General features: G+C 36.5%; 1 protein-coding gene across 5 annotated transcripts in view; it reads right to left on the bottom strand.

Moving 5' to 3' along the window:
• Positions 1 to 13183, bottom strand: part of LOC589160 (fibronectin) — a 79020-nt gene that overhangs the window by 36617 nt on the left and 29220 nt on the right. For all 5 annotated transcript variants that reach the window (XM_030987741.1, XM_030987736.1, XM_030987740.1 and 2 more), the window contains exons 13-20: positions 11691 to 11963; positions 8536 to 8820; positions 7495 to 7776; positions 6284 to 6523; positions 5433 to 5702; positions 3988 to 4245; positions 2005 to 2095; positions 458 to 639 (exon numbers count right to left, since the gene is read on the bottom strand). In XM_030987741.1, the coding sequence (XP_030843601.1) occupies positions 458 to 639; positions 2005 to 2095; positions 3988 to 4245; positions 5433 to 5702; positions 6284 to 6523; positions 7495 to 7776; positions 8536 to 8820; positions 11691 to 11963 (1881 nt within the window). The remainder of the gene's footprint in view (positions 1 to 457; positions 640 to 2004; positions 2096 to 3987; positions 4246 to 5432; positions 5703 to 6283; positions 6524 to 7494; positions 7777 to 8535; positions 8821 to 11690; positions 11964 to 13183) is intronic.

Below are 13183 nucleotides of genomic sequence, written 5' to 3'. Positions count from 1 at the left end.
TTGTATAGGTAACAATGATTATATTGACAGGGCTTCTTTCGGGGTAAGACCACATTGCCCTCGTCTTCGACTTGGGGCAACATGATTTAAGCTTTGTCAATATGTCTGATGTACCACTCAAGCCCATATATAATATAAATGTTGCATGTCTTTTAAACTGAAGCATGAATAAAAACAGAACTTGATTAATTCACACAAGATACACAAGTCTTTTTGTTTGTTTTTTACATGCAAAAGAATAGCATGTAGGGAGGGGAATAAAGTGGCTGCGTGCAACAAATATCCTACATGTCCATGTACTCATTTGTTTGCATTTTATGAGAAACAGAAATGTAAAGAGCATTACACTTTAATACATTTATGTCATAAAAAACACTGTAGTTTACCCCCATCATATTTTGAACGAGCCTTAAAAGGGCTCCCCAGATCTTTGGAATAAGAAGATTAAAATGATTACTTGTTCGCTGAATGGCGAGGGCGGGCATCCCCTTAAATCCGTCAACAACGGTGACCACACCGATGGTGTAGAGTGTGCTGGCATCGAGGTTCTCTACCAACACATTCAGATCATCATCTGGATAAACAGTCCGCTCTAAGACAAACACTGGAGGATTGCCATGTCTGACAAAAACCTCATAGCTGCGTTCAATCAGAATTTGAAAAAAGATAATTATTATACACATACAAGGACGGTGTCCACAATTGCAAAGGCAACAATTGCTCCTGGTTTGATACCTTCACAAGTATGGGGTTAGGGTTAGGATTGCAATTGGGTTTTAGGTTTATAGGTTTAGGGTGAGGATTAGTGTTAGGTATAGTGTTGAAGTTAATACTGAAGTGGTGAATACCTAATACTGACCTAAACGCGAAGAGTTGCTTGGAGCTTGGATATAGTAAAATGTACAATTATATTCCTTTGCCTAAATAATCAATATAAATATCGAAATTGGAAGGGGAAAAATATGTTAATTATGATCATCGCAACTGATATTATGTGACATGTTGACCAATCGCACCCTTCTATCTGTAAGTAATATAACAGATAGTAACTCAAAGGGAGTGTTATATACATGCTTTGGACTGCAAGGGAGTTAGTTTTCCCTCGTTATCAAATTACATGACTAGCCCCTTGTAAAAATATAACTCCCTTCGGTGGTCAAAATTTGACCAAGCACCATACAACCACCAAACAGTCAAATGGTGTGATTTTCAATTAGAGCTCAATACAGGTGCATTAGGTGAGCACTGTAAAATTTCACTTTTTAACATTTCCTTAAAGATTATTCATTCCTATATCAAATTTTGAAAGCACCCAATAATCTACAAGATGAATTTTTTTGAGTTTTGTACACTTATGTTTGTCTGATCTTGAGGTTATTGTAGTACATTCTTTATGACCTTAGCTACTGGTCTCATAATCATTTTGATCCATAACGTCTGTGGAGCTGGATCACATATATAGATGTATACTACACTCAGCAACAAAAGAAAGTTGGCACTTTTCATTATTCAGATTTTCAAATAAATATTGCAATTTAACAATGAGTCTCTGAAAAAATACCAAAACTGATGAGCATTTCCATCTAGCTAAGTCAAGCTAAAACGATGAAAAATAAAAAAAAACAATCACAAGAAACAGGAAAGGAGTGGCATCCTGACCATGCTTATTAAACCATGCAGTCCTGACACTACAGCTGACATCCAGAGCTCAATTCTCCTTATTATTTCTCAATCTTTGTTTTCATTGTTGAACAAGAAAGTCTTACAGATGACATGTCGATTAACATTTGAACGGCTACATGCTCTCTTTTTGCAATGTGCTTCAGACCTTATAACGGTTAAATGAATGTGTCCATCCAAGCATGACAATTAAAAACTTCATCTTAATATGTTGGTAGGGATTTAATTTTGCTTTCATTCGCTATATATTTATCATATTTTATTGATGTTTTTATGTGAACATTTTTGTAACAATAAAGATTGTCAACCTTTTTTTTTTAACACCTGTGAAAGTTCCCCTCTGGTGGAAGCCAAGCGAAGGTCAGGCAAGTTTGGGTAGAGAAGATTACAGTCACATTCTGGGCTTCACTTGGACCTGGAAAAAATGGAGTTCATGATTTGTCAAAACTTATCTCCATACCACATTTGTTCTTTACAGCCCTACATGTATTACCCATTACATTTGTATTTCTATTTCCGGCAATCTGTTTATTACTTTGTTACTTTCACTCTTTCTCTCCTTCTCTAAGGCCTAAAAAACAAATTTGTATTACCCTTTAGGTGCCAAAACGTGGGTTGGTCGGTCAGAAACTTTCTTCTTTTTTTTTAACCTTTTTTTTTCCTCTCCCTCTTCGGGCTGATATTTCTCAGTTTTGAATGCTTTAATATTCTTTTCTCTCTAAAACACGGTAAAAAAAAATATAAAAAAATTAAAAGCCAACCGTAGAATTCAAGATTTTAGGGTTGGTCGCAAAGGGCAAAATTAGGCCTAGTTATAAAGCACTTTAGCCTTTAAAGAAAAATCCAACCTTAATAGACGTCTACCCAGAGAGAAACCAGGATTAGAAGAGAAGCATACGGGTAAAGGAAATCAGACAAATAATTAAAAAGTAATAAGTTTTAGAAAGTTGTAATCATTATGTATGGGCACTTTAAATTGGCTGAATCAATCACTGTGATGAAGTGTCAGAAAACTTTCTTATTCGTTTCAACACAATTACTACAATGTGAATTTTTCAAAATATATGAGAGTTATTTTCTTTTTAAAGGACCTAAACAAACATTCTACTCATAATAAATTTTGAGTAGTGCTCCAAGTGAATAGAAATGTAATGATATTTTTGTACATGACAAATGGAGGAGTTGTTCCTGACTGTATCCCAATCAAATGACCAAATAGCCAATTTGGGATTTGCATAGATTTAGTGATCACAAATTGTTCAAACATTCATAGCACCCTCATTATTAGTCAGATTTATTTCAAACTTTTGTCAATCTGTTTCTCTTACATTTAAGCTTTCATAGATATGGAGTTATTACAAATGTTGGACTGCCATTTAACTGACCAAAGTGCTTACAGTATTATTATCCTGGTCAGTGGAATCAATTACTTTTCTATACATTACAGTACACATTCTCCACTCCCTTGGAGGGCACTCCAGCTAGTCGCCTTTTTACGGGCACGCATAATATGCCAATCTAACCACAATAGGCGCGTCTTCATCATCTCGAGATTACCAAATAGCCCGCTATTTCTGATTTGGGAAATAATCCCGAAGTTACAAATTGCGTCTTCATCAGCTTGAGATTCGACCTCAAAACTTGAAACTCGTTCTGGTGAAGACGCACGGCACAAATAGCTGGATATTTTGCCAAATAGTGGGATATTTTGCAAACTATCCCAAGATATCTTGGGATGACAATCTCGACCAAATATCTCACTTATTGCTACTTCGGTCTATTGAAGAGGCAAATTAGCTGGATAGTTTGCGATCGGGATAGTTCAAACAGCTGGATCTCGAGATAATGAAGACAGGCCAAATAATGGCCTGCACATCCTCCTGGGTACCCAAATAACACATGAGTGGAGAGGAACAATGTAGATATGGGTCCAACCTTGCATTTCCAGTCAAGTGATTAAACCACTCAACTACAACACCTCTACGATAATTCAGGCTCGTTCAGATATGACGCAGCGAAATCACAGCAGTATTTTCATGACGACATGAAGTGTAATACACTTCACATTTCTGTGTCTTACAACACAGAGCTCAGTGAATATGTACAAATCCTTTGTTGCACACGATTGCCAGTCATTTACACGTTTAAAAAAAAAAGCAGCATTTTTTGCGACAGTTTGCCGCGCCAAAACTGAACAAGCCATTATTGAGGATAAATGTTTGCAATCACAGTGGTAAACAGTGGTATCGACATTACTACATAAACTCTTTTGTGCGATTCTAAAAATTGAAAAATGCATTTACTCACACGTAGTCTGTGTAACACTATCAGTGATTGCGGTGCCGTTCACATAGAGCACTACAGTGTACTCCACTCCACTCATCAATCCATCGAATGTGTATTCTAACACAGACAGATCCAGCTCCCTGATGATGGGGGTGGAAGATTCGGGCGTGGCCACAAGTGTGAAACCGGTTGCAGTGGCCTGGGTAGTGTTTCCCCAGGTGAGGGAAATGCTGTCTGCCTGTACAGAGCCCACATTGAGTTTCTCCTTTTCAGGGCATGCTAAAATGAACAAAGAGAATAAATAATAATAATAATAATAATAATAGTAATTAGAAATATCGCAATTTGTATTGCAATGCACGCGGCGGTAGACGTGGCGTAACGCTGCTGAATCCAAAGTACCCCACCGGCATGTTGCCGGGGGATACAATAATAGTCTGAGGTTATACAAGACTTACTACATCCATGATGTCTCTAGTGCTTCACGGATATATGATTACCCCGGTATAGGATTCAGGCTTGCCGACACACAATGTATGCACATTCTTCACTCCCTGGGAGGCATTCCTGCCAGGTCCTATTTTACCAATGCTTACATCCTACTAGGAACCAGTTAAAACACCCGAGTGGAAAAAAGCAATGTAGGTACAAAGATGGAAATTATACTTCCTGAATTTCTAATTACAACAGTGTATTTTTTTCATTTTGAAATACAGAAGAAGGGTTTTCACAACTGCCCACTGATAGCTCGATAGCTCAGTGGTCTTAAAATCAGGAATTCTTGTGTTCGATACCACGTCTACATGTACAAGCGCCCTTTGGGTAAGGCATTAATCCTCATTACCAAATCTCCCAGAGAGGACTTAAAGGCATCAGTCTATGCTTTCTTAGCAGTCAGGAAAAACCAATCAACCAAGATATTATACAAATAATGCACTGTTTTCAGTGTGTTAGCGCAAGGCCAGTGCACAAAGTTTAGTCAGTGTACATAGGTGATAATCAATGCATGCGCCCGCAGGGCAAGTGCGTTATCGATATCGCACTGACTAAACTGAGTGCACTAGAACTGCGCTAACACACAAGCGAAACAGTGCATTATTTGTTTATACTTTCATACAATATAGTCTAGACCTAGAGTATAATTAGATAAAGATCTAGGTTATATCTAACTAGATCTAGGTCTCTAATATTCTAGATCTAGATCTAGATATTGAAAATCATGCAAAAAATAAATTTGGCTGAATTGCGCGAAAGCAATATCAGCAGGTATCGAGCGTGTGTTATCAATTTTTGATGGGAGATGTTTTGCACGATGAGAAGAACTAATACACGCCCACGTGATGTCAATTGACCAATCGGATTGCTTACATTCGAGAACCCATCTTATAAAATCGTCTGATAACAATTCCTTCAAATTCTTTCAACTCAACATTCTAAACAGATGTGAAATATCCTGCTGTACTCACTTGTGCGTACGCTGGCTACATAGGGCTCGCTCCTGGCTGTCATTTGAAGAGTAACAAAGGATAACTGATATTCCTCGTTGGCTTGTAGAAGAGTCAGAGTGTACTCATTGCCTTCATCGTGATTGAGCACAATTGGTGACGGGTTGGTGCAGGTGTCTGGGGCGTAACTGATCTCTATCCGGTCGTAGCAGCCAGAGGGCGCCGTCCAGCTAAAGGTGACCGCACTAGAGTTGATGAATTTCACGACGATGTTGCTTACTTGGTCAGGCACTGTTTGAAATTTTGGACAAAAACACAAACTTTGCAATAAATTATCTGCGATTGTCTACCTGTAGCAACACCTAATGGTGTCTGCTTGTTAGTCTCTGAATTGAATGGAATCAAATACATTGGAAGGTAATCAAATTGAAATGAGTGGAATGAAAATGGATAGAATTCAATCAAAGTGAATTGAATGAAATTAAATTGAAACTGAATTGACTCAAAATGAAATTAATGAAGCCTCTTTTAATTGGATGGAATCAAACTGAAAAGAATGGAATCAATCTATTATTACCATCAATATTATATTTCAATTATTATCATTATTAATACTATGACTACTGTTTTATCATCATCATCAACTTTATTACTAGTATTATTATCATTATCATCATTATTAATATTATCATTGTTAGTAGTATAATATCATTATTATTATAATATTATTATTATTATAATATTATTATTATTGTAATATCACTATTGTAATATAATTATTATTATAATATTTTCATTATTATTATTATCATTACTAGTACTACTTCTACTACTATTTACTACTACTATCATTATTATGAAGTTAAACGCACCTGCTATAAACTCTGCATTATCTCCACCAATGCCGGAAATAGCATATCTGGCACCAGGCATAAGGTCATCAAATGTCGCCGCTCTAGAAGTCACTTCCTGTTCAGGTGGTTCTTCCGCCATGCAGCTTCCGATGGGCATGAGTCCGATGGGGGATTCAACCGATCCAGTCCCCCACCAGGTGAAGGATACAGACGTTGAAGTAAGGTCGCGGATATTGACCTCGTTTTCTTCGCCCTCGCCTTGTGGACATAGAAAGAATATACAGTTAAGAACTAAATTAGTCAATCCTTACAAAGCTTTGTCATTGAAAAATTGATTTTTCCCAATTCATGTTTCTTGAGAATGTGAGATATCAATGCTTACATCTAAAAGTATTCAAAAAAGGTCCTAATTCAACCAGTTCACCTTTTATTCTTGAGATACCAAAAACGAAAAAAATATCAAATTTACAACAGGTATAAATAATTTAGTAATTTAGCTGTATGTACATGAATAAAGTACATCATGAATCGGGTTTAAATCTTTATAATAATAATAAAATACTGTTCTTGTAATCAGCATATCACATTATGATATAACTTCTCTATGCACTTCCAAAGGACATTGGATATTATTACCCTGGCTTTGGCTACGGCAACCATAGTGCTATGTGTATTCAAGATACATGGACGTAGTAGTATAACGCAGTGGAATTTTTGTTTATTTAAAGTATATTATGCTTCACATTTCCATATTTTATAACACATACCAGTGGCAGAGGTAACAAGTAGGACCTTCGTTGCACATTTGCCATGCATTTACAGGAAGAAAAAAGTCTTTGGGGGCTTGTTTTTGGCGGTTTTACTGCATCATATCCTTCACTGTTACTAAAACCTTGGTAGCAGAGAGGCTTGCCAAAAAGCGAAGCTCAGAGAGGACCTGTTTTTTTAAATTGTTATTTAGAGGAGCTCTGTTTTGGAGAGAACAAGTTTGAAATTCATCCAAGTACTGTTTTTCTGTTTCCTAGCTGGAATTCTGCTCATTGCCCTCCAGATAATAGCAAATTGGGACTACAAAATCATTGGAATATTCAACAAATTTTTAGACTTGATGGAAAGTCTATTAAAAAAAATGTACAGGTTAGGGGCTTCTTTTTGGCGGTTTACTGCATCTTATCTGAATGAGGCTTCACTGTTAATTAAAAAAAGAGCTAAATGTACAGAACATGTACCTGTTGTAACCATTTCAAATGCTGGATCACTCTCAACGTAGGTGCCTTCTTGCCCCATGATCGACCTAATACTGACATTATACATCTGGTTAAACTGAAGTCCAGTGATGGTCAATTGTTCTTCATCCGGCCCTAATTCTATGGGCGAGCTCTGGTCTCCGTCGGCTGGCGAGTACGATACGAGATATCCCCGGTACAGGCCAACAGATGGCGCTCTCCACAGCAGCCGGATGCTAGTTGATGAATCTGTCTGTACTTGGTACATTGCAACCATTTCAGGCTCTGCACATGATGAGAATACATGTATTTCATCAGATAAGATGCCAGCAGTTGGGAGTCAATTTTTTCATTTCATTTTGATTTTTTCACTTCCAACAAAATACAATACATAATAACGAATTCAATGTAAAATGCATACAAAACATAGTTACATTTGAAAAAAATAAATCTTAATAGAAATCTATACATTTGAGGAAGACAAATATTTAATTTTTTAATTTAACTGCATTTATATTTTGAGGAAATGGAGAGGTCCACTGAAAAGCAGAGCTTGTAAATTGGGTACCCCTCAGATAATAATAAACATCATGAATTCAATTTTGATGGTAGAAAAAATATTCAAGGAAAACAGTCATCAGCAAATAAATTGCTTTAGAAGAAGAAAAAAAAACAGAGACTCTGATAAAATTGAGTTTGAGGAAAATCGGACAACAATATAAAGATCACTATTTATGGAGACAAATTGGCAACACTGTGATGAGGCTGGGATGTCATAGGCTCCCTATTTTATAAATTGTGACATAAGATTTTAATATCCTACATTTCTCATTTTCCCCCATGAACCTGATTTGTTTGTGGCTTTGCCCAAGTAAGATTTAGGACACTATGTTATTTTATGTATCGACAAATACAATGGAAGTATATTTCTTTCATAAACACACAAAAATGTGATATTTTTGATAAGTTTTTGTTCAAAATGAATACAAAGACTTATCAAGAAGATCTGTATTTTGGTGTGTGTGTTTTTTGTGTTAAACGCACTTGTTCGGCGGACGATGGTGTCTACTAAAGTAGCCTGGCCACTTGACGTGACAGTCTCAAGGTTAAACGTGACAAGATCTCCTGGCACTAGGTCTGTGACTGAATGGCCATACCCAATGCTGGTAGACATGGCATTTTTGGGGATGAGGATTGAATCAGACACCATCGAGGAGTACGAGAGTCTGAACATCTGGAAGAAGTCGACATCGAGCATCTCTGTTTCCGTTGACCACAAGACGAAGATCTGATTGGTCTCGATGTTCGTAGCACTGAGAATTTCTTTGTCTAGAAAATATATGGTGAGATCAATAATAATCATATTTGCTTATATAGCGCCTAACACTTACTTATATTAAATCATTCATTTATTGCAACCATAAGTTGAATTTCATACAGTAAAAAAGGCAGGCATATAAATGGTTCACAATATAGTTATATGTATATATATACTTTGTACAATAAAACTGTATAAATTGACACTTTAAATACATAGATATGAAAAGAAGAAAAGAAAAAAAAAAAAAAAAAAAACACTCAACAGCAATCGCATTCAAACACAATTAAAAGGTACATAGGACTTCACAGGACCAATAATCATATATCAACTGACATCAACGTATTGTCCAACAATTAAAATTGAGAAAGATTTTGAAAGAAAAAGAGAGACAGTAAACCCAAATTGAGTGGTGGTATAATGCATTATACGTATTAAAAAAAAAAAAAAAAAAAAAAAAAAAAATTATCCAGTCAAATTCAATTGGTATTAAATTTGTTACATTATAAATTATTATAAAATACATATAATAAACAAGTGTGCAATTTTAAGTAAAACATCTACACGGCACCTTAATGCAATATAAAATTGGCAATAATGATTATTAATTAGATGTCATACCATGTACAAAGCTTGAATCCAAGTACCCCCAAGTTTGATACTAATAAACCGGTGTCGTATAATAACATATATGTAAAATAAGATTTAAACATAAATATATGGACCAATAATCATATATCAACTGACATCAACGTATTGTTCAGAACAGTTACAATTGAGGAATATTTTGAAGAAAGAAAAAAAAAAAAAAAAAAAAAAAAAAAAAGTAAACCCAAATTGAGTGGTGGAATAATGCATTATTTGTAAAAATTAATCCAGAAAAATTCAATTGATATCAAATTTGTTACATTCTCAATTATTTTAAAATTCATATAATGAACAAGTGTGTAATTTAAGTAAAATGTCTAAACGGTACTTTAATTCAATATAAATTTGGCAATAATGATTATTAATTAAATTTAATACCCTGTACAAAGTTTGAAGACACTAATAAAACAGTGTCGTATGATAATCACAAATATGTAAAATAGGATTGATGTCTTCTTATTAAAATTATTACATTTGATTAACGAGAATATACTCAATAAAAAGGACAATAAAAATACATTAAATTTGGCAAGATCATTGTAGATTAAACAGACACCAGGCTGAAGCTATGAAGCTATTTTTGTATCTATTAGTTTTGCATTTGGGAGGGTACAGGTCTTTGCTGTTCCGAAGAGAGTATCTTGTTTCTCTTGGAGCAGGAAGAAGATGGTTTAGCATGTGACTGGGGTTACGAATTTGGGTAAACAAATTAAGGCATAGTTTTTGTCTACGTTCAGAAAGGGATTGGAGGTTAAGAAAGACAAGGGCGTCAGAGTATGATAGTCCAGGTGAAATAATTCTAACTGCCCTTTTTTGGATGGACTCTAACATTTCGGATTGTTCTTTGGTCAGACCTCCATGAAATACTTGGCAAGCATACTCTAACACCGATCTAATGCATGCCACATAGTATCTGCACATATCAATCTGATTTAAACCTGCCCTTCGTAATTGAACAAGAAGGTACAAGCGTTTTGCTGCTTTAGTGTAGGTTTCTTTCACGTGGGTATCCCAGTTAAGTTTGTTATTGAGGTACAAACCGAGTAGTTTAACTTCCTGAACCCTCTCTACTTGATTTCCACCGATGGTAAGATATGGTAAGTTTGGATCGTCTTTCATGAAGCAAACAATCATTTCCTTGGTCTTCATTGGATTTATCTGCATATCATTCAATTCAGACCAGTGTGCAAGTTCATTGAGGGTATTCTGAATCGTGCCATTTTCACCATAAGGACATATCTCATACAATGTTGTGTCATCAACGTATTTGACAACGGGAAGATTACAACCCAAATCCGTTATCATGATTATAAACAACAGTGGTCCCATTTTAGTCCCTTGTGGGACACCCCCATTAACTGTCAGCCACTCAGATCTTATTTGATCGATTTTAACTCTTTGCTTTCTTTGATAGAGGAACGCTCTTATCCAGTTAACAAGTGTAGGATTCACCTGCAAATTTCCCAACTTTCTAAGAAGTAAATCGTGATTTATCCTATCAAAAGCTTTATCAGAAGTCTCTAAGCGCTCTACAACAATGCAGCATAATTACCCTGGCTTATTAGAGTACCCTGTATTTTGTACCATTTCACCCAAATAGCATTAACAGAGGAGTCTTATATATATATATATAGTGCCCATGTCTGGCACATTGCCACTCCTGGCTCTCTGTTGTTATGACCCTTAATTGCTTTAGCACGGCTGCCATTACAGCACTCAAGCATTCTTGGGAACTAATTCCTTACAGGTACCCATTCACCTCGCCTATGTGGAGTGTGGCAAATGTAGATGAAAGACTTGCCAAAGGACATCTTTGATGCCGTGACAGGGATTTGAATTGTGTACTTTGTGGTGCAGAGACTTATTAAATGGACCACATCTTTTATTGCAAACCTGACCTTATGCCTGATTAGTACTGTGCTACAGTACTCAGAATATAAGATGACCACCAGTACCAGTTTTGTTAATCTGTTTGTTTATCGTTGGATATGACAAAATATCGATATCATTATATTTTAAAGCTTTATCATCATACTTTTAAGCTATGATGAAGAAGGGGGGGGGGGAATCTATTATACGCCCTGTTTTCAAATACCTAAAACATGTACATGCACATTTATTAGGGAATAGCTTGATGTATCCTGATGATATACATATAAATATCTGTGTTTTTTTGTGATTGATCAATATCAAAGAGTTAAATTTCAAATACAGGTCTGAATTTAATTCTCACCAGTGGTGGCTGTTGTTGAGATCACATCACCCTTTAGCAGTTGTCCATTGCTTCCACTATAAGCAAACACCTGGATGTTGTAAGTAGTATAACTTTGGAGATTGTACAGGAGATGCTCCCGCGTGTCTGGTTCAAGCAAGATGGGACCACCGGCGGAATTAGGAGAGAAGGAGAGCTCGTAACCGTCAAACTCTCCCTGGGGTGGGGAGAGGAGGACTCTAATCTCATCGGAACCAAGAGCAGTAGCGCTGAGGGACTCTGGAGGGTTCGGTTCTGGGAAGAAATAACATATCCAAAATGATTATCAACCCACATTAAATGCTAATTTCTCTTGTCATAATACCAAAAACCTGCAATTTACTCTTTACCCGTTATGGACATGAACCCCAATACCACCAACTTGTACAGAGAATATTGTACATGCAAATGTGAGCTTTAATTCTTTTTACGTAAGTGTGGAAGAATAACATAGAAAAAATGTCTCCTGAAAATATGACAAGATATAGCTGATTCAGAAGTGATTTGACTCATCTTTCATGCCACATGTTTGTGTAGTACGTCCCACACATTCCAATGTTGAGTGTATATGAATTTCAGCAAGACTGAATCAATTTCATATAATTTTGCTAAATCCCAAAGCCCCATAGTATATACCAGTTCTTATGTACAACATAATCAACCTTTCCCTAAAGCTTCTACAGTTTTCCTCAAAGTGCACTTCCATGACCAGAACTAAATTTATGTTACCTTAAAAGTGTACTGATCACCAAAACACATTATAGTGTTGATGTGCAGAGTTCCATAGCGCTAAACTCTCAGAGATGCCAACCCTGAAGGATTGTTGTAAGTAACATTTACCTCATTTGTCGGTAACAAATGGGGGTCTTTCCGGAATGCAAGACAACGCAGCATATTTTTCGCGCAAAATGTACCCAAACACCCAATTACTTTTACTGCATTTCGAACCTACCATTTTTAAGTTCAAAATAAAGATGTGCATCAAAACGTTTTTAAAAATCTGTTTGCAGTCATAGGATCTCCTCCTCAGGTACTTGCTCTTTTCAGTGAATTTATGATAATATTCAAGAAGAAAACACCTCGTTCAAGTGTCGAACGGCAAATCCTAATCCACAGTCAAAATGGCAGAACTTGTATCCTACACACTAAATGAACACCACACGCACACCGTAACGCCTGTACCAGCCCAGGCCGCTAGGCTCGGCGTTCATGAACATCACGCACTGGAGCGCACTTGCAATGCGCCTGCTTGAATCACCGCGCACATGATCATCCACCATCATGCTCCCCCCAAAATGCACAACTGCGCGTAAGCATACTAATTTCGGAATTAAACAAGATGGCGGTGGACGGACCATGTGCACAATTAGCGTGTAGAGAGCGAAAATGCCCATCCAGTGTAGTCAAATTCAATGCACTTTTGAGTAAATGCGTGCGTGACATGCAGCGCCGTGTACACAGGCTATGTGTATATA

Source organism: Strongylocentrotus purpuratus, unplaced genomic scaffold (genome assembly GCF_000002235.5).
Source record: "Strongylocentrotus purpuratus isolate Spur 01 unplaced genomic scaffold, Spur_5.0 spur5_scaffold_17, whole genome shotgun sequence".
NCBI classification, from domain to species: Eukaryota; Metazoa; Echinodermata; class Echinoidea; order Camarodonta; family Strongylocentrotidae; genus Strongylocentrotus; species Strongylocentrotus purpuratus.
Note: the sequence above shows the minus strand (reverse complement) of the source record. Positions and strands in the feature narration are given on the sequence as shown.